At 38.3% G+C, this 23,857-nt stretch overlaps 1 protein-coding gene across 1 annotated transcript in view; it reads right to left on the bottom strand.

Annotated features, from left to right (window-relative positions):
• Positions 1–11,042: 11,042 nt before the first annotated feature.
• Positions 11,043–23,857, bottom strand: part of BMP15 (bone morphogenetic protein 15) — a 280,055-nt gene continuing 267,240 nt past the window's right edge. Inside the window, exon 2 of the mRNA XM_044057548.1 lies at positions 11,043–13,056. Coding sequence (XP_043913483.1) covers positions 12,203–13,056 — 854 coding nt within the window. The 3' untranslated portion in view covers positions 11,043–12,202. The remainder of the gene's footprint in view (positions 13,057–23,857) is intronic.

Below are 23,857 nucleotides of genomic sequence, written 5' to 3'. Positions count from 1 at the left end.
CAGCAATATCTTCTGCAAGATAAACCTGTCCCTCCAAACCATTCTGTTGATGTTGCAGAAAAGGTTTAGATTCCTAGACTGAGTATTTCTGATGCCATTTGATTTCCTGATGTGCAGTAATTCCATCAGTATTGGGTCGCAAGATGCCTTGTATGCCAGACACAGGTCACCTCTTAGCAGTCTGTAGGATTCAGATTTTGATTACAAGATTAGCATTATTAAGGAATCGTTGGAGGCAGTAAATTACGGACAGACCTATTTTGTAGAAAGAATATTAATTATGTACCTTTGGATGCTTTACAAAGGATACAGGGATAGGCATAGAGAACAAAACATGTACACCAAAGCTGATGGTTTTATTTAATTCTAAATTAATATAATTCTAAATTAATATACTATATAACTCTGTAGTAATTTATTTTTGTAACAGCAGCTATGGTAACTCATATCAAGCAACATGCATGAGGACTGTGCAGCATGTTTATCTATCTATTGATAAACATTGTCTCAAGAAATGCAAAAATGTTTGATGTGCATCTGTTGTGGCACCAATATCACTAAAGTGTTCATTAAAATGAAGATAAAGTGCTCTGCACCAAACAAATGGCTTTGCATATCACCTAGATGCTAATTCAGGTGATAAGTTGCTGTATCGCAAAGTAGGTGAGACATTAACAGGAGTGAATTATTTAATCTTACAGATGTAGATATTAAGTTTAGTTTCCTTATAGGAAATATTCCACTAAACAGAATCTTGAAAACCTGTCAGCCATCACAGATGGACCCTGCATCTTTTAACTACCAAAATATTGCACATGGTCTCGTTTTTGTGATTAACTGATTTACACCCAGGAATGGCAATAACCATTTTCTCTGTAATAGCATTTATTGAGGGTATTTCCCAGATTATATGTGGAAGTGGTGCCCAGAAAAAAGGCCGTAAGATTTCATGTACCTCTGAATGTCTTAACATCCAATACTAAGATAAATTTACTATGTTATGTGAAGGATACTACAAGTTAATTTTCAGAAAAGTGAATGCAGTTTAGACAGATTAAGACTTAATTAAGCATTGTAGTTTGCTAGCATCTGGTTAAATTATAGATATTTCAGTGAAGTTATATGTCAAACTTAAAACCTTTGTAGAGGCAATCTAGGAGTTACAATTATTTAGTGTCAAACACTTTTAACTATCTAAATGAATCTTAAAAGTCATTATGAATACTGATTGCCTTAGCTCACATAAAAATACAAATTACTTAATTATACCATTAGAGTGCCATAAACCACTATCTATCTGTATGCAGTAACTGACAAAATATATACCAATATGGGGAAAAGAATGGGTAGGGCAGCTACAGTGGTGCAGCGGTTAGCATTGCTGCCTCACAACAAGAGGTTCTCTCGTTCTATCCTCGGCTGGGGTGCCTTCTGTGAGGAGTCTGCATGTCCTCCCTGTGGTCACGAGGGTTTCCTCCGGGTGCTCCAGCTTCCCCCCACATCCCAAAGACATGCTGTAGGTAGATTGGACACTCTAAGCTGGTCCTAGGCATGAGTGTGTGCGTGTGTGTGCCTTCAGTGGAAGGTTGGGTGCCGGGCTGGCAACTCGACACCGTAAAAACTCCACTGCCAATCATGAGCGGACCGGTGATCCGCTGTGGCGACCCCTAACTGGGAAAAGCTGAAAGAAGATGAAGATGGGGAAAAGAATAGGTCAAAGGATTTGCATTCACTGATGTTAAATGAACTTTTGGGAGTGTGTAGACCAATTCTCCTATCAATATTAGAAAACCTAGGATTCATTTTAGATGTTCTCAACTGGCTGAATAATTATCTTTCTAATAGATCTTTGGGCATCCAAAATGGAACCTAGTGAATAAATCAGGTTGCTTCACTGCTGGTGTCCCACAAGGATCAGGCCTTGAGCTCTTTCACTATTTCCTTTTTTATAAATGACATCACAGATGACACTTCTTACCACTCTCTCTCTCTTAATGCCAGTGAAATCCTTCAGCACTCTTCAGGTCCACACCTGAAATACTGGACACTGGTTTACAAAAAGACTTCCATTCTTTATAAAGATGTTTGTGTCTTTCGGCTTTTCCTGGTTAGGGGTTGCCATAGCGGAACTCTGGTCCGCTAATGATTGGCAGTTAATTTTTACATACCAGCTTGCCAGGCCTGACGCACAAACTTCAATGAAGGTACGCCCATTCATGCATGTCTCCACGCAGAAGACGCTCTAGCTCAGAATCGAACCGGACAGCGTCTTACTGTGAGGCGACAACGCTACCGCAGCACCACCACCGCGGGTCCATTCTTTATAAAGATAGTCTTCTGAAAACAAACTCTCAGTTGAGCCACAATATCAACAAAGTTACTTGGCTCATCATAAATGAGGCAATAATAACACTATAAATGTAGCTGACTTTACAAACAATAACATTCAGCAAGTTCAAACATACAAATACTTAGGAGCCATTCTTGACCAAACTCTATCTTTCTCAAGATATGCAGAATATACAGTCAATAAAAGTTTATTGACAGCCACTGTCCTGCACATCAAAATCAATTCAATCATAAAGCAAGGAAGTATTTTGCTATTAAAATATTTATCCCAAGTGTTGTATAGTCCTCCCATTAATAGCTTTAAGTTACTCTACAAATAACAGCTCAAACTGCAGTAAATAAAAAAATAAATTTCTCAACCTGACACTTAAACACCAGTGTTTGACTCTTAAGGCAAATCAGATACCTCTTACAGCAAGAGTATTCCTCCTTCTGTCCTCATTAACATTTAAATGCTTATACACTAAGCACTGCCCACTCTCTATCAAACTGAACATAACATTTCCACATATTTCCTAAGAGACAGTATAGAAAAGGTACTTATATTAAAGAGACCCCAACATGGACAACCTTTAGGGGAAAGGATCTTTAGAAAACTGTACCAACTAATTGATGTCACCTTTTTCAGGAAAATAAAGAAACTAAATATACTAAATTCAGGGGGGGGGGGACATAGCACAGTTTGAAGAAAAATATACTTGCACCTGTTTCGTAGAAGGTAGTGGCAAAAACTGTTACACTATATCCACCCCACAATCCATCAACTTTAACACAATTTCTAAGCAATCCCATCTGGTCTACCAAACACTGTAAATGTCTACACTCTCATGTGTATACAGCTGTTATGTAAGACAATAACGCTCATCTTTTGTATTCACAATATACTTTATTTCTCTAGAATAGGTTCTATACTACAATATAGAAAATATTTTTTTCACATTGACACATGTATGATGTATAATGATAATGGTTATATAGGCAATAAATTATTAGCACACTAAAATCTGTAAAACCATAAATAAATGATAGCTAACAATAACATTTGAACTACATCCTGAACAAGTACTCCTATAATTCTCTTTCATGGTATTGCACTAATGCATTTTACCGCCTCATACTTCTGTTTTGAACAATGCTACTTGTGTTGTACTTTTCATGTGAACAGTGTTATGATACACATGCTGACACTTTTTTTCTTGGTTCTCCTAAAAGAAAAATGGCTACTAGAAGTCCCAAGGTTATTGTCCCATGTTTAGACTATGTATCTATCATCCACTCACCTGGTGATACTTTGCTAATGGTCCCAAGATCAAAAAGCAGTAAAGTAGAATTCCTGAATATAGACTTAGTTCTGTGTGGTAGTTTTGTTTTTTTTTTTTTTTTTGCTGTTTATTCTTAAATTTGCCCCACAGGAAGGTAAATACCATTTAAATTCATATTGTAAAATGTGTGATTGATTTAGAAGCATGCATATCACAATGAAATTCATCAATTTTCTAGCTTCTAGTTATTTCTTATATTCAGATAACCATTTCAAACTGCCTTGCAAAAAAAAAAAACACTCCTACCTGTACTGATTGTACATTAAAGACTGCCTCAGACGCCTCCTCAGACAATGGCTTAATTAAAATATTTATAGTAATCTACCAGACCCTTTTCACATAACACTATTGCAGTCTGTTGTGCCACTCTGTGATAAGTACCTTATCTCGCAGTCCTACTTCAGGTTCAGAAAGGACTCAGACCGCCATGCACTTGGCTATACAAGACTGAAATTCTTGCTGAATTGGAGCCACATTCTGACTGGAAGAAACAAAAACACAAGCCAGCCAGTGATAATCATCACATCACAAACGGAGAAAATAATCTAAATTGTCCTTGAAATAGTGGAAAGATTTCAAAAATTGTGTACGAGTTTTGCAACAAAAACATAATGCAAAATGCCAGTGTTGCTATTGTGTAAATACTTGGAAACCAGAGTTAGTGTTAAAAAGGGGAACCAAGCCATTCATAATAATGCATGTGATCAATACCAATACCCACAAACCAAGACAAGAGGTCCAACACTTATACCCATACCCACAAACCAAGACAAGAGATCCAATACTGATACCAATACCCACAAACCAAGACAAGAGATCCAATACTGATACCAATACCCACAAACCAAGTCAAGAGATCCAACACCGATACCAATATTCACGTACCAAGTCAAGAGATCCAACACTGATACCAGTATTCACAAACCAAGACAAGGGATCCAACACTGATACCAATATCCACAAACCAAGTTAAGACATCCAACACTGATACCAATACCCGCAAACCAAGACAAGAGATCCAACACTGATACCAATACCCACAAACCAAGTCAAGAGATCCAACAGTGATTACCAGTATTCACAAACCAAGACAAGAGATCCATTACTGATACTAATACTCACAAACCAAGACAAAAGATCCAACACTAATACCAATACTCACAAATCAATGAGATCCAACACGGATACCAATACTCACAAGACATCCAACACTTATACCAATACTCATAAACCAAGACATGATATCCAAGACTGATACCAATACTCACAAACCAAGACAAAAGATCCATTGCTGATACCAATCCTCACAAACCAAGAGAAGACATCCAGCACTGTAAACTGATGTGTGTGGTGGGGGTGAGCTTCATGAAACACTCATGAAAAATTCACATAAGAAACACAAACTAACTTTGCCAGAAAGGCTTCCTCAGTATAAAAATCACACACATATAACAAGCACAGTCACTTGACTGTGAGCAAATATTAAATATTTAAAACTAGCAGGTGCTTTGCAGTATTTTGCATATTATAAATAAAATGCAGAAGTGCGCTGCTGAACAGTTGCAAGATGGCACATAATGGGGGAATGCAACAGAAGATGGAAAGCTTTGTGTACTGCAGCTTTCTTTTCCCATGTTTTCTCACAAGGAGGATGCTTTTCATCATCTGAGCTTTGAACACAAGAGGAGTAGGCATCTGCAAGTGTCCTAGTTATAGGATCAGCTCTGAAGTATCAAACCGCTTCTGGTTTTATACACTTTGTTTTAATGTGAGAATGACTATTTTAGGTGATGTCCACTGGCAGACTAGCCATTTGTATAGATATATGCTATACTTGACCTGTGGGAAATGGAAAATTAAGTGTTATTTTAATTATTAAATGTACACTGGCATACTGTTTGTTTGGGGGGCAGAGTGTGATGTGAACAGAGTTTGAATTGCAAGTGACTTATTATAGAAATAATTAGTATCTGCTGTAAGAGGTCATTGAGTCCTGGTGAATTGTGCAGAACAAGTGTGTAGACGTGGGAGAAATGATTCTAAGTGTTAAGTTCCTCGGCATTCCCATTCATCTATGTGCAAGGGAAGGAAACTATGAACAACACAAGAGCATGCTTTGATTTTGATTCCTTTGTTTGGCTTCAAGAATGCAGCCAACATTGTTTTTCCTGGTCACAGGTTGAAACACTGGAAGACTGACCACTTAGTGGAGCCACTTAATGTAGTTACGTTTTGCAAGGATTGGAGCTAATAGACAACAGTTTTCTTTTACTGTGCAAACTAATGCAGACTAAAATGATCTATTGCTGTTACACTAAAACAGAGACCTCTGATCTGTACCCATTCATAAACAACACTCCAGATTTTATTAGAGGAGGAACACAGTGACAGTGAGAATTAATTAGTGCAATACCAGCTAGTACAATTTATATTATTATTAGTGAGACAAACTCTATAAACATGGCACCAAATGGTGAACACTATTAGAAGTGCAGTGCTGCTTGCATGTGGGCAGCTCAGCACAGAAAGGGGAAAATGCCATAGTAGGTAAAAGTGCTGCTTGGAAAAAGGTAAAGTGGGGTGAAATACTTGACTATAAATTTCCATATGACAAAGTGCTCTCCACCCTGGTTGAATGGGACAGCAGTAGATGCTACATCATCCCAAGATCCCATTGTAGGCTAGAAGTAGGACTAGGGGAAGATGGTACAAGAGTCTTCTTCCAAAGCATGAAATATGATGTGGTGTCCCAGTACCAACATCGTTATAGCAACTGCTGGAGTCTTCCATATTCACAGCTGCTACAGATGTCCAACAAAAGGGAAATGTTTCTCCACTAATCACTCAGACATGAACGCACAAGCTCTAGCTTTATAGCAGTGGGACATTTTTAGATAGGCCAAGGGTTTGGAATAGTACATGGATTTCTTTGTCAACTGGACAGGCTGTCAATGAGTAGAAAGGAAGAACAAAGTGGTGTAAAACGGCTTAAGGAATGCAACACTTGCTCTGTAGAAATGATCAACAGGAATATTTTAACTCAACTTCCCACACATTCAGTTTGCATTTCTAATGCCTCCTCCTTCCAAATGCTCTGACCCAGGTCCTTACTGCTTTTAGAAGGAGCCCTGATCCATCCACCTACCTATCTTCTCTCAAATTCCTTGCTCTGGGCTGTTTTTTAGATGTGACCCTCATGAACAGAGTTCTTACCTTCCTGGCTTGTTACCTGCTGTTTTTAAGTAAATGGCAAGGCATAATCAAAATCTTGAACCAAGCAACTGTAGCAGTACTGTGTTGACGTCTGCTGAACTAGAATTCCTTAATGTTGGACAGTGTGCACTAGGCATGGGATATATGGAGATACTGGGCGGGCACATAGACAACACTGCCTTCTTACCAAAATAAGTCCATAACAGCACATTATAATGACTCCTCTTCTCTAATGCCGATAATGTACAGCACAGGGACCTTCTGCTTCTCTGAAAAAGGAGTACATCTGGCATCTATTCACCTTTTCCATCCCCATCAAGCCCTCTAAAAACATAGAACCATTCCTTAAGCCAGGTCATCAACTGGATAGATGGTCATCTTGCTTATCTATAGGAAGGCCAGTTCCAAATATTTATATTCGCAAATCTATGCAAGGACTGATATGAAGGTGGACTCAAAGCTGACAGAATAAGGATTAAAAAAGGCATGACTAAGAATTTTAAGATTTTTATTAGCATTATTGCAGTAATAAACCTCACAACATAAATTAACCTGAATTACTTCAACTATAAGAAAAATAATGTAATAATTTCTTGTACAAATTAAATTTATCACAAATTATCCTCCTTTGCAAATTTATTTAGAATATACTTTAGTAAACACAGTATCAAAATATGAAAAAATGCTGGTATATCTATCTTTATTATAATTGTATTGCACGATTTACAATAATTAGCAACATTGTGTGAAAAAAAAATCAAATGAAGCACTCCAAGTACCAGAAATCTAAGAAAAATACAGAGGGAGAAAAGAGGGGAACTGGGTGTGAAATAAGGCAAATTTTAGTGGAAAACTACATTTAACATTCTTGCTAAACAGCAATCCATACAAAAGTGCACTGATATAGTCAGAAAAGAGTTCTCTACATTGGTTTTGTTGCGCGATGCAAAAGCATCAGAAGAATCACAAACAAGGAACCACCATAGAACCAAGTCTGTCAATCACACTACAGTATAGCTTAGGATTCAAATATGTAAATTAAGTAAACAAAATTCTGTAACAAAAATAAAGTACTAGAAATTAATCTGGCTTCATCCTCCAAGAGTGAGATTACACTACTGACACTATCATGACATTTTTAGAAGGATTTTTCCCTAGTCAAATTAAGAGGAATAAATGTCCATTAAACAAAGTGGACTTTCACTATGAACGCTGACACTAATTAGGCAAAAATAGCACAATGCAACTAACGAGGCACAGCTTAAATGCATTTGTGAAGACTAGTGCAGCAGATGGAAGGAACTGGATATTGATACTGAATGACATAATGGTCCTTGGAATGTTGTACAACCCTACCCATCTTCTGGAAAGTCTTGTAATCTGCATCCATAGGCTAAGCTATCTTAATATTTAGCCTGATCTAGCCTGTGTTGACCCGTCCTGCAAAATGTACCAAAGGCACTCTTTTTAAATATTAGATAACTTAGAATGTATTACTTCTGTTACAAAATACAATTATATAGCTGTTTGTGAATTACTAAGGCAATTGAATAAATTAATTTTGATGAATGATGTTGCAGCTTTTCTGACATCAGAACAGTCAGTATCAGTACCATTACAGCAGAACTTCATCCTGAATATCATTACTCTGTTAGCTGTGTTACAAATGAAGTCATATATTCACCTGAAGTGAATCACTATAGCTCCTGCACAGTTCATTTGGGTCCTTAGGTGTAACAGAGTACACTCACCTTTTCTGGTCACAGTCTGGAGCTGAAGCCCAATAAATATGGACCATCATTCCTAGTGGTAGAGTATTGCACTCCCATAACAATTAATTACCACTGCTGCTCCTCTGCATCACAAGTAAATGTCAGTACTTCTCTTCTATAATAAAGTATGATGCCCTGCTCCTGAGTAACTTTTAGCCACCTGTCATTCAAAACAGAGCTACAATTTCTTCTAAGAAGCTCTTTACCTGCTTCATCAGCCTCACTATATCAGGTTTTATTTTACTTTTTCTCTTCCTTTTTATGTCAGGACACCAATCACTAGCCTATGAAAGGAGGTCCTCCACACCACCAGCAACACTGCTTGCCCTGCTTGCAATGTCCCACCTTACTCCAAATTTCGTAAGCCATATTTGTTGACAGCTGTGACTGCAGTACCTGGTACTTTTTAATCCTCTGAGTAAGGTAATGGTGCTCTTTTTAGTAGGTAATTCTATAAGAATTTATAACATTTAATTTATTTGCTTTCCCAGTTTTCCCTATAATCCAATGTTTTTATTCAGTTTAATTTGTTCCATATGTCTACTAGACAGATGTTGGATCAGAAGTCCCAAACTAATGATCCAGGATTTTCTCCTATAGTGAGCCCAGTCAAGAACAATGAAGTATAGCTTGCACTTCACTTTTAAGGATACAACACCCCTATGAAATCTCGATTTAAAGAAAGCCCTAATTTTCTATATAGACTTACAAGATCGCATCAGTCTCACTCATTTCTAAAGAGGTCAATTTTTCTATATGCTTTTATTAAATCAAAACAGACATGCTCAGCACAAATGGATCCTTTCCCTTTTCTAAGATAATGGATTATTTTACACTTCAGAACTCGCCATTTCTTGTACCCTGTTAATTTCTCAAGGAAATAATCTTAAAACCATAAGCAGAAATAACATTTGCAGGTAACATCAGGGAGTCGCTGTGAGCAGTATTTCATTTCATACATTATCAGAATAGGTTTCAGAAACTTTCTATGCCACTAATTTTCAATAAAATCCTAACAATGTGACTTTAGGGACACATTTTATGGTTTATATCCAGCCCAACAGCAATAATTTTACCAGAAAGTTAATGAAAATAATTTCAGTAAAATTAACCATATATTCACAACAGCTATTTCTTTCAAGATTTATCAAGTTTTAAATGACAGGAAAACTCTGAAAAACATTGTAGGCAAAAATATATCTTATCATACTGACTTCTCCTGTTACACTACCAGTACCACCAAGTGATGTAGTATACGATATGGGAAATGTACTACAATTCATTTTGTGAATTAGCTTAAATCTGCAAAATTCCTAACTGAACAGTGCTGTTGTGAGCGGGCAAAAATCAGCAAAGTTAGATGGTTCTCTACAATGTATTTATAATGCTTAATACTACTTTTTTTTTAATCTGTTAGGTAGGACTGCAAACATTACACATTTGTGTAGGTGTGTATACAGATGCATACATAACACTGGTTTTAAAGTAACAGAATGTATCCAATAATCCAGAAATGTGAATGTGAAGTACTATAAAGCTGAAACTATGAAAATACAGGTAAGAAGGGCTTGTTTTCATACAATCAGCAGGTAGAGGTAACTGAACCAGACATGCAGACAATACAGAGTATATCCTATCTGCTGGGATACCTGTTTGTAATTCTAGCTGTCCAGCTTTTGAAATGAGTTTGTGTTACTAGAGAACCTGCAGGGACAGTGGAGAAAAAAAAAAACAAAACAAATGCAGAGGCATGCTTTTCTCCTCTTCAAAGAGGCATTAATCACCTGCTTATTTAACACAGATTGCTGGCAAAGTGAAAAGTCCCTTGGATAATGGTCAGTGCTGACAGATCACTGCATGATCCACTTCAAACCGTGCTGCTGGGCATTTAGTGAAGTGGCTGTTCCATCACAAGTAAAGAGAAGCATCCATCAGTCACTGAAGACCCAGTCTGAAGGTCATGCCAAAAGACAGTCCAAGCAAAATGAAAATCCTAGGACAGCAGAGACATCATGGAGGATCTTTCTTCCCCTGGAAAACAGTGGTCAAAGTAGCGTAAAGTATTAGAATGCAGTGGGGATTGTGACTAAATGCTGTGTTTTCAAATACATGTCAAAAGTGGGAATTCTTACTTTAAAGAAAAGCAAACATTGCATTATCAGAATCTGTATGCCACCAGCCCTAAATAGCTTGTTTGACAGAGTCAATACATTAAGAAACTGTTGTATACAATATCCTTCTTGAGCAAGAGTACTTTTGAACAAAAACACAGGGATGATCCCCCCCACCCACCAAGATAAACTGCTAGAGTTATTTACTACATGCTCCAGTGCTTCTTCTGTTCATGAAACAAGCTGGTAAATGGGAAGCGTAGTGAACAACAAACCATTTTTACTTATTTATTTCCCACATGTATTATACATTCTGAGTTATGTAATGTTTCACACAAAGCATATGAAGACATGGAAACACACTTTTACCGTTTCATATATGGACAAAGGGAACAAATGTATTTTGTCCTATAAAGAAATAACATCTGGATTCGACCGACCCTGAATTAAATGTTATAGCCCACTAAAATACAGGCACACACATATATATATATAAACATCTAGAGATTGATTTTTTAATAGGAAAAAGGTGAGTCTGCTTTTATTTCATTTCAGTGCAAATAAGATAACTAGATATTAAAATAGCACATAAATTACAGTTTTGTGATGATCAAAACCTCTTCCTTGGTTAAAAAATATTATATATTAATATATAAATACTTTTTTTACATTTAAGGACAGGTGGTGTTACTCACATTTTCTGTCCATATCTATTAAACTGATTATAGGTGGCCTGCGGTGTATAAAACTAGGGAAACAAAGTACTCTGAGAAGGGACACCTGCAATATTTTCCACATTTTAAGATGGCACATAGTGCTTTAGTGTACATCTTTATAAATAGGTGTACAATGGAAATAAACTGAGTTATACCTTATACAACATTTTAAATACAATAATACAATTAATATTTCATTTTAAGTGAATGTGCAATTTCATAAAGGTAATAAAGTACTTCTTCTCTTTCAGAGATTTCATAAATTCTGCCAGCAAAAGGCAGTGTGCCCAGAAATAACATTACAGAGAAGAAAGCTTTTATGTTTCGGGTTTAAGGCCCAACGCTGGGTCCTTTTTCCTTTTTTTCTTTCCATTTTGTTGTGTTAAAAGTCAAAACTCTGAAAAAGCTATAAAATTCTATTACAGTGTTCCATGTGATATTTTAATCTCTTGACCAAGATTTAGAAAAAAAGAAAAGACAGTTACTCCAAGTGCAAGAAGGGAGTCGGTTTCTAAGGCTCTAAAGCACACTAAGGCACATCTTGAAATAAAGGCAACTTGCATGTAATGTCAGATATTTTTTTCTGGATTTTTTTTTTTTTTTTTTTGTAGGAGGCAGATTATTAGTTGGGACTGTTCCTCCACCAAGATAATGCGATATGGCCACATCTGAGAGACTCCTCCAGTAAAGTGTTCATTTGACTCCCCCCAGTAAAGTGTTCATTTGCATGTGCAAGATTCGGCTATCATATCTTCATATTCCTTATAGACGATATCACCATTGCGCTCAATCATTAAAACACTAATAGGTTTGTACTTATAAGGGACACAAGACGGCCGAGGAACATTTTTGTCAACACGCTCGTTAATGAAGTTTTGTACAATAGCATGGTTGGGCGAGTGGTAGCCATAGTGAAGAACACGAGGGCAGTCTCCTTTACAGTATCTTGGGTTGTACCTATGAGGTGCAATTATCCAGTGATCCCAGCCTAGTTGCTGAAAGCTTACTCTGATGGAATACAGCTGGCACTGGTTTGGCAGAACAGTTTCTTGCTTATGGTAATCAGAGCTATCCATATTGATAATTTTCAACTCACGGACTTTTCTAGAAAGTATGGGTCCTGTGCCCTTGTGCTCATTTGTTAATTCCATTCCACTCTTCATTTTTTGTCTCTTCCTCAGTTTGTCACGGAGGTAAAACAGCAAGGAAGGCACTTGCAAGTGGACATGTTCACCTGCATTGTCACGATCTTCTGCCCCTGTCTTGACACATGTGTAGCTAAGATACAGCATACATTTGTTCCAAAGGCTTTTGAGAAGTGGAAAGAGGTGTGAAGTAATGTCCACTTCAGCCATCTTATCTTGAAAGTTAAAGGAGATTGTAAAAGTGCTCTTTAAGCGGCTGGCAATATCAAAGTTGGTGTCTCGTCTGCTTTTGAATTTAGATAGGACTTTTATTTGACAAGAAATTGGTATTCTGTCGTAAGACTTCTCTTGAAAGAAGACAAAGGCTACTTTTATCATGTTCTGTAGATCTGGAATAAATTTCAAATCATACTGTGTACTCTGGGGGCCTGTAGTGTAGAAGAGAAAGAGACAATAAGTAACACGGTTTGTCATTATTTTTCAAGAAAGCTAGTCGTCCTCTTTACTTTTAACAATCTTCTACACTTACATTTTATTCATTCTACCAGTCACATGTACTGTATAAGATGCCTATTATACACAAGACCCAGTGAGATACAAGTGTTAAGAATATTTTACAAAAACAGTATGTACAATATAAAGAGGATGGACAGCATCTTTGTCATAGTCGAAATCTAATGATACATCACTAGTGGAGACTAAGGGATGGCATTCCTCATTCTAATGATACATCACTAGTGGAGACTAGGGGATGGCATTCCTCATTCTAACGATACATCACTAGGGGAGACTAGGGGATGGCATTCCTCATTCTAATGATACATCACTAGTGGAGACCAAGGGATGGCATTCCTCATTCTAATCATACATCACTAGTGGAGACTAAGGGATGGCATTCCTCATTCTAATGATACATCACTAGTGGAGACCAAGGGATGGCATTCCTCATTCTAATCATACATCACTAGTGGAGACTAAGGGATGGCATTCCTCATTCTAATAATACATCACTAGTGGAGACTAAGGGATGGCATTCCTCATTCTAATGATACATCACTAGTGGAGACAAAGGGATGGCATTCCTCATTCTAATGATACATCACTAGTGGAGGCCAAGGGATGGCATTCCTCATTCTAATGATACATCACTAGTGGAGACCCAGGGATGGCATTCCTCATTCTAATGATACATCACTAGTGGAGACCCAGGGATGGCATTCCTCATTCTAATGATACATCACTAGTGGAGACTAAGGGATGGCGTTCCTCATTCTAATGATACATCACTAGTGGAGACTAAGGGATGGCGTTCCTCATTCTAATGATACATCACTAGTGGAGACTAAGGGATGGCGTTCCTCATTCTAATGCTACATCACTTGCGGAGAATAAAGGATGGCATTCCTCTTTCTAATGATACATCACTAGTGGAGACTAAGGGAGGGTATTCCTCCTTCTAATGATACATCACTAGTGGAGACTAAGGGATGGCATTCCTCATTCTAATGATACGTCACTAGTGGAGACTAAGGGATGGCATTCCTCATTCTAATGATACGTCACTAGTGGAGACTAAGGGATGCCATTCCTCATTCTAATGATACATCACTAGTGGAGACTAAGGGATGGCATTCCTCATTCTAATGATACATCACTAGTGAAGACCAAGGGATGGCATTCCTCATTCTAATGATACATCACTAGTGGAGACTAGGGGATGGCATTCCTCATTCTAATGATACATCACTAGTGGAGACTAAGGGATGGCATTCCTCATTCTAATGATACCTCACTAGTGGAGACTAAGGGATGGCATTCCTCATTCTGATGATACATCATTAGTGGAGACTAAGGGATGGCATTCCTCATTCTGATGATACATCACTAGTGGAGACTAAGGGATGGCATTCCTCATTCTAATGCTACATCACTTGCGGAGAATAAAGGATGGCATTCCTCTTTCTAATGATACATCACTAGCGGAGACTAAGGGATGGCATTCCTCTTTCTAATGATACATCACTAGTGGAGACTAAGGGATGGCATTCTTCATTCTGATGATACATCACTAGTGGAGACTAAGGGATGGCATTCCTCATTCTGATGATACATCACTAGTGGAGACTAAGGGATGGCATTCCTCATTCTAATGCTACATCACTTGTGGAGAATAAAGGATGGCATTCCTCTTTGTAATGATACATCACTAGCGGAGACTAAGGGATGGCATTCCTCATTCTAATGATACATCACTAGTGAAGACCAAGGGATGGCATTCCTCATTCTAATGATACATCACTAGTGGAGACTAGGGGATGGCATTCCTCATTCTAATGATACATCACTAGTGGAGACTAAGGGATGGCATTCCTCATTCTGATGATACATCACTAGTGGAGACTAAGGGATGGCATTCCTCATTCTAATGATACATCACTAGTGGAGACTAAGGGATGGCATTCCTCATTCTAATGATACATCACTAGTGGAGACTAAGGGATGGCATTCCTCATTCTGATGATACATCACTAGTGGAGACTAAGGGATGGCATTCCTCATTCTAATGCTACATCACTTGCGGAGAATAAAGGATGGCATTCCTCATTCTAATGATACATCACTAGTGGAGACTAAGGGATGGCATTCCTCATTCTAATGATACATCACTAGTGGAGACTAAGGGATGGCATTCCTCATTCTAATGCTACATCACTTGTGGAGAATAAAGGATGGCATTCCTCTTTGTAATGATACATCACTAGCGGAGACTAAGGGATGGCATTCATCATTCTAATGATACATCACTAGTGGAGACTAAGGGATGGCATTCCTCATTCTAATGATACATCACTAGTGGAGACTAAGGGATGGCATTCCTCATTCTAATGATACATCACTAGTGGAGACTAGGGGATGGCATTCCTCTTTCTAATGATACATCACTAGTGGAGACTAAGGGATGGCATTCCTCATTCTAATGATACATCACTAGTGGAGACTAAGGGATGGCATTCCTCAAACAAGAGGAGCATTTGAGAGCAGTGACAGACCTAAAAAAAGGAAGAATCACCTTCTAACTGAAAATTCAGTCATTAGGAAGTAAAACTAGGAGAAGGCAGATGTAAGATATGTGCACAGTTTGCTCTGCATCAGCAAAGCAGCTACAGTAGCTGAGAAGCTCAGTGTCACTGTCCACAAGCAGAGGCAGATAATCCACATGAGAAGGGCAGATAGTAAGTGAGGGGCTTTCTTTATAAGCATTGAAATGAGCCAAAGTAGAGACACAGCAAAATTTCCAATAAATCCACTGCCACCCTCCCAGTTATGGTTGTTAATATGAAACTCCATTAGTCGCAACAAGTAAAGAAGACAGCAATAAATTGATAAAGAAAATGACAGTATACACGTGGGTAAAGGCAAACGGGACTCATCAACAACAAAAAAATTAAAGTATTACATATTATTTTGAGCAAAAACTTGAGCAAGTCGATTTGGTGGAAGCACAATGTCCTACATTTGTGGCAGTTAATAGAGAAATGCATCTGGCATATAAATATACTATGGTACCTAATTATTAAGAAGGACAAGATGTAGACATGGTTACATGACTTTTCAGTGAATTGCTCTTTTATCACTTTCACATTGATGTGTACAAGTTGGCACATACAATGTCTACAAGGAAACACATCGAGAATTGAACTTGTCAAAAAAGCTAAGATAAATGTATACTGCAAACACCCATCATAGCACCATAAGTGAAAAAATTACTGAACACAAACACAAGGCAAAACCCACCCCCACGCATCAATACACCACACAATTCACTAAACTTGTTTGAGATGAAAGGGGTTAAAAAAAGAAGGGAGACATTTCAATGGCTGTGTGTGGGTGATGCAACACAAATAAAAACACAGTAAAGTGCACAGAAAACTATTTCATCACAATTTTAAATTGTTAGCTATAGCAGTGAGAAAATGCTGGATGTCATAATTACCCTTGTTACTAATTATAGTCTGCATACACACATCCCTAGCAAGTAGTCTACTCTGCTTAGGGGAGGCAGGTACAGCTGACAATAATCTTTGACTACATGATTTTGTTCCCTGACCAAAACACACACACACATTACTGCAGCGAGATCTACCTTACATTTACCTAGCAGGCACCTAACCTGCCTGTGCTGGCCTCTACTGAGTTTTGTGTGCAAGGTAAAGGGATGTGGTTTAATTCACTAACATTCCAAAACTCAACTGGAGAATCTGGCAGAAAATTAGGACAAACTGTGCTCCTGGTAGAAAACTTCCTCACTTTACTGTACAGGTAGAAATCCTCAAAAGACTTCAGTAATGGAGCTCCTTTGACAGGAAACATTTTGGATAACATAACTTAGGCATCCTTAACCTCACCAACATTTACAAAACAAAACATGAACGGCTTTTTTTTTTAAACTCACTCAAGCATATAAAGCCTATTTTTTATACTTCCACTTCACAACCAGAGCTCCTAATGGCATCCAGACCTTTTTTTGGCCTGGCTTCTTTAACCAAGAGGCTTATCAACTAATAATAGGCAGTATTAGAAAATACAAGCTGTTATTAACAAAATGACATTATGATTGTTAATGAAAGGTGCCCTGCAATAGAGAAATTAATCAATCAGTTTGTCACTTAATTATAATTTCATGTTTATGTTCATATTTTCATAGCAGAGAGCCTTACATATTAATGTAAAATATGGTGTAACATGCCATGGTGAGAAATAGGAAAATTCATTGACAATGTCCATTTACATCACACTATACATTAGATATTGTTAGCTGTTTGTTAGCAATTATTCAAACACTATTTCCATATGTACTTAATTCTTTGATATTTGATCTTTAAACTGAGGATCTTTAGAGATACAGTGTTATTTATACTGCTAATTATACAATTAAGCTTAGGTTTTCATATATCTAAATATCTCTGCAAACATACACTCACAGAGGAATTTTTTGTTGCCATGTGAAACCTTATGTCTGGTTAAAAGCCTTTGCTTTAACAGTATATGTCTAGGTAGTATAGTTTTCAAGCGTGCATTATAATATAGCATTTATAGAAAGACTATGAATAAATATATATATATATATATATATATATATATATATATATATATATATATAATTTGTCTATGATCTACAAACCTGCTACTCCTGAGGTGCCAGTCAGCTTATTACAAAGGATCGCTTTCCCCTTACCTCCATTTGCATACGGCTTGTTCCATAATTTGTGTACATGTTGTACTAGACATGTATGACTGGGAAGACTGACAACCACTGGTGAAGTAGATGTAGAGTGTAATCTAATACAGCACATGGTGGCTTGCCTGACTGTATTGACTTCACCTTTAATTCACTGCCTTGATGATATCACTACATTCCCTGATTTCAGGCAAGTGTTGATGAGTTATCTTCTGTAACACCTCTCCAGAAATACCTGGGCTGGTAACAATGTGCCCTTTAGATTTATCAACCATTTTCTGTTTACTTTCAATTCCCACTAACCTTCTCTAAATTGTACATGCGTCCCAAAGGAGTACAGCATTGCTGCAAGTATATGGTTACAAGTGTTGTGTATATAGTCTGTACACTGCTTGGTGCATGTTGGCTTTTTGCAGAAATCCTCCAAGGCTGTTTGCAGAGTTCCTTTGACACCATTGACTGGCATGCTTTCCATCCTATAAATAACTGTGTCAGGTGTATTAGTTGAGAAGTGCTGACACCGATTATTTTAATTTCGACATAATGCACACTTGATGGACAAAGCGTCACAAGATGGTATTTTGACGAAAGAGCAATTCATTGAAAAGTTATATATCCATATATACATGTATGTACATATAAAATACACACAAGATGGAAAATAGCACCAAAGAATTGCACAGATTATTAGAAATGACAGGGTATTCCACACATATAGTATAATGAAACAATATGCACAGAAAGAAAGCAAGGTGGGGGGGGTGAGTATGACTTGTACTCATAGAAGGACAGAGAAAGTGGAATGCAATGATGGAGGACTTTTATATACCAGCTGTATACAGGAACAATTAGACTGCAAACTTATTTATCAAAAGGCTCAATCTTGATGCCACACAAGATAATAGCATCAGAGGGGTGATACTACAGCCTACTTTGAGAGTGTGATCATAACGGGGAGGGATAGGATTTATAGTTGAAAGGCACAGACCAGCAAAGAGCAACTTCAGGCCACCAAAATCCTCAAGCCTACCCCTCCCAATTATGATTACATCGATTAACATCCTTGATTACTGGGAGGACATCTGATTCTGTGAAGGGGAGGACATCATCTAGACAAACATCAGTGGATTTTTTTTCTTTATGTCCCCAAACCCTTCTCCATACAGCTGACCTGTGTTCTCAGATGCAATGACCTTCTTTGCCATTCCTTCTAGGCATGTATGCAGTGACACACACCTCCTCATGGACCATACCGTCTCTCTAGGAGCATCACTATGAACATCCTTCCCCCTGGGATAGGCATGGCCATCCCTTCATACCAGTACCTCAGATGCCTGAGCATCTAACTGAACCTAAGTTGCCTGGGAGTAACAGCCCACTGTTGATGTACATAGTGTGCCTCACTATGCTTCTTCTCTGAATTGGTAGCTGGCCCATTCACTACCACCTGGTTCTTACCAGTGGGTGAATGATTGGGTTAGTAAGGATGCCTGGGCAGGAATAAATGGGTCTTAGAACTCTCACCAAGTCAAGTGATGCCTGGCTTTTAGCCTTGGTGGAATGAATGGGCCATCTGGGTGACAGCAGAGTGACCATCAGGCAGATCTGGTGGGGGGTAGAAAAGTTAAATATACAAATACAAAAGTTGAATATACAAATAAAAAATGATTTAAGTGGTCTGTACACTGTAACTAGTGGGCTGGTTTCAAAAGGCAATAATTCTTGACAGCTGTGAATTTCTCACTAGCTTGAGCTCCTCCCTTTACCAATAAAGTGTTTGTATTGGTTTACCTTCATTAGCTCGGGAGTCCATTGTATGACGCACTAAAGTGCGAAAATACAACAGCAATATTTGGGAATGTCGAATCACATAGTTGTGAATTCAAATGAGAGAATGCCAGTGTGCATTCACTCATTTGAATTAGGCATTCCGGGTGCAGATTGCACTATAGTGGGGATCGGGACATGTACCTTTTCCTTCACTGTAGTGCGATCTCGGAGTTGGTATATTAAATTAGCAAGGGATGTGGTGGTTGTAGGGGGGCTTGCCCCCCCCCCCCTGCATAATGATGTTTGGAGACATAAGGAAATGTCTTCTAAATGACACTGTTGTGATGCAGTTTGAAAATTGTTGAATCTGGGCTTCCAGTAAACCATTTTTGATAGTTTGATTCAGACACATTTCCAAATTCACCATTTAAAGTTCCACAATAGGGTGATCGCACATTACATTTTCAACTGAATGATGGTAAACTGTTTGTATTGCCTATCCTCTCCAAGTACTATTGCAATCATTAAAGCTTCAGCTTGATCTCGAGTTTGCTTGAGAGAAAGAGAGAGAGCGCGAAAACTTTGTCTTATTCAGGTTTCATACAAATCAAATCATCTTAATATTTGTTTAGTCATGGTTTTCTTACAGTAGTCTAACTTTGTGCAGCTTTTGTCTTTCCTTTTCAGACTTTACCTCTCTCCTATCCACAAATAAGAAAAAAATAACAAAAGTATATTTTTTCTTATTGTCTTTTCACTCTGAGCAGTACTTTATACATTGTTTAAACAGAATTTGGTTGTTTTTTACTATTATGGTACATATGGATAAAGAAAAGGTCTCTGGTCACAGGATCAGCCTCAAGATATTACCTACTTGTATGCCATGTGTTTTGGGGTATGCCATGTGTACTGGGGTTGGATATCTAGAAGCTGAATGTTCCCTTTTTAATAATTTCAGATACCACACCCACTTGGACTGCTGGAACAGCTTAGGTTTAAAAGGAGTATTAAAAGGGGAACCTACAAAAAAAGAGAAACCAGAAAAAAAAGGAAGGAAGGATGTTGCCTTGATGAGACATTGCAGCCTGTTTTATTTTATTTATTTATTTAACATTTGTTGACCGGGAAAGTCCGACTAGGTTCCACAGAGCCTGTTTTCAGCAGAGGCCCGGGAAGAAATGCTCCAGATGCATGTCTTTGGAATGTGGGAGGAAACCGGAGTACCCGGAGGAAACCCACGCGAACACAGGGAGAACATGCAAACTCCACACAGAAGGCACCCCAGCCGAGAATCGAACTGGAGAACCTCTTGCTGCCCTGCCAAGGCTGTTGTTCCCTGCTCTTCATCCAGGACCACCACAATTTCAGTCAACTCTTTCCCACTCTTGCATGCCAATGTCCAGTTAGGAAATGTCTACTTCAGCTGACTCCATTTCAAGGAGGAGTTCCAGCAGTTTTTCTTCCAAGCAGGAGCTATCAAAATTTCTTTCCTCTAGACCAGCAATGGTAGCTACATCTATACACCTAGGTCTCTCTAGAGCCCTTTCGAGATCAATTAGAATACGATGATGATGACTTGTATTAAGGCCTAACATCAGTTTATTGTGCCGTCTGCACCCCTGTACTCTCTATGACAATGTAAGAGGACACTCAAATTTTGGCTTTTTCATTTCCTGCTCCAGGCCAAGTTTCAGCTCCAGGAGTCTTGGAACTAATAAGAAAACCAGTGCCAATTCCCATGATGCCTTTGGAGTGAGCCACTGGTGGCATTTATGCCCACCTCCACTAGGCTCAACAGGATCAGTGCTGAGGAGGTTGGTGCTGGCCTTGGTCCTGATGATGTTGGGGCCATTGTTAAATGTCTATACACTTAGTGTTAGATTCCTCAGTGCTAGAAATTGCTGAGGCCAGCTGAGTGTATCAGTGGTGCAACAATCAGAGTTGATCCTCTTGTCCCTCACCAAGGTGCTGAGTCAACAACAAGGTGATCAACACTGACAGCTTTGTTCCTCACTATCTTGATGGCTCCTTTGTCATTGAGGAGACTGGCTAAGATCTTTGAGCTGGAACGGGCACCTGCTCCATCAATTCCTTCCCTCAGCACCACTGATCTTGGAGCCACATAGCCAATAGTCATTTTTACCTCAACAGGACCAAAGACCTTAAGGAAACAAAAGGACATCACACTCCAGGTTAGACAACCCTCAGGGAAGTAGAGATGACTACCTCCGAACATTCCAAAGCTATGTGTAAGAGGAAGCACATCAACTCCCCCAGGAGTCCCCCAGACACAGATCTTGATGAAGAGGAGGCTTTTCCTCAATCCTGTCCCAGGGACTCTAGAAGTTTTAGGACATTTTTAAAATTATGCAACCGAGGGTATCATTGCCAGCTGACCCACCATCTCCCCGGAGGAAGAGATCCTCCAAGAGGCTTTCAGGTCCACCCATCCAAAAGCCTAGTTGGTTCCTCTGTGTGTCAAAATGGTTGACATGGTGTACAACAGAGCTTAGAAAGAACTAGATGTTGCTGAGGGAATCCCCTGAAAGCCAGAAAGCCAGATAGAGTCCCGCAGACCCTCAGGGATAGGCCGCACTCGAGTAAGGGACTACTTGTCAGCTCTGTTGTGTTGTCAGCTGCCATATGAGGTTCCTGAGAATGCCAAAACCATTTGTCTGTCAGATAAAAATTCCAGAATGACAGACTAGGAAAGTGTGCTTATACATCCAGCATGTGCTCCATTATGACTATGGAACTACATGGAGCACATGATCCGGTTGTGGGAAATCTGGCAGATAATTTATTTATTTTTTTTTATTTTATTTTACTTTACATTTGTTGACCGGGCTAGTCCAGCTGGATGCATGTCCATTTTCAGTGGAGGCCCAGGGAGAAAAGCTCCAATGGTTATTACAAGTTTAAACAGAAACATAAAAGGATAGAAAGATAAAAGGATGAAAAGATTATATACAAAATTGAGTTAGTAGATTGTATACAAAATTGAATTAGTACACGTAAAACACATATAAGAGGAAATAGCAATTACAAGATAAGATTAATAATCAAATAAGTAAATACTTGCAATACACAAATGATAAAACATAGCGTGAGTAACAAATTGACAAACAAATATGATAGAAAATTTTTTTTTTTTGTACAGTATATATGAGATTAAAGAGGGGAACAATCAGGATATAGGAAAAAGAGAAGGAAGAAATTATGGTAGTGGAAAGGAAGAAGGAAAGGTCAATCAGGGTTGGTACAAGAACAAAGCCAGTGTTTATTAAGATGCATTTCCAGTTGTTTTTTAAATATTGGAAGAGTGGACAAGGATGAGATATCGGTAGGAAGTTTGTTCCACATTTTTCCAATAGAGTTGGAAAAGAGGCAGTCACCTGCAGAGTTATTGGGTTTGGTAATATTAATCAGCAGTTTGTTTGAAGAACGTAGGTGTTTCAGGTTATTATAAGGAGTAGTGAGGTTAGAGAGTATTGGTGTTTTGGATGGTTGATATAGAATTTTGTGAGCTATTAAGAGCTGTTGATAAATAAGCTTGTTAGGAAGTTCAAGCCATCCTAGCTGTTTTAGGTTCAGACAGTGGTGAGTTCTAAAAGGGGATCCTGTAGCAAATCGAGCAATATTATGGTAAGATGTAGCAAGTTTGTTAAGGTTATTTTTAGAAAGATTAGTGTAAATAGGGGAAGCATATAGAAGGGTAGAGATAAGGTGAGATCTAGCTAAGGTGGTCCTAGCTTCAGGTGTAAGGAAGGGTTTGATTCTATAAAGGGATCCAATCTTTTTGTTAACTGCTTTTATTGTGTTGTTGATGTGAGAATCAAAGTTAAGATTGTTGTCAATAGTTATACCTAGTAGCTTTGTAGTAGAATCAGGAGAAATAAAAGTGTTATCAGTGGCAGTGATAGAGAAATTTAGAGGGGAAGATTTACGGGTAGGTGAAAACAGTAATAATTTGGTTTTCTTGGGGTTGAGGAGTAGGCAACGGTCAGAGAACCACTGTTCAACAGTGTTAAAAGCTTTTTGGGTAAGAGACTGGAGTTCAGTTTGAGAGGAAGTAGTGCAGATTATAGTGGAATCATCTGCATATTGTATGCAGGTAGTGTTAGGAATAGCTGATTGGAGGTCGTTAATAAAGATGGAAAATAGAAGGGGACCCAGGATAGACCCTTGAGGTACTCCTAAAGAGATAGGAAGGAGATTAG

This window comes from Protopterus annectens, chromosome 15.part0 (assembly GCF_019279795.1).
Source record: "Protopterus annectens isolate FY-2018-M chromosome 15.part0, PAN1.0, whole genome shotgun sequence".
In the NCBI taxonomy this organism is placed as follows: Eukaryota; Metazoa; Chordata; order Ceratodontiformes; family Protopteridae; genus Protopterus; species Protopterus annectens.
Note: the sequence above shows the minus strand (reverse complement) of the source record. Positions and strands in the feature narration are given on the sequence as shown.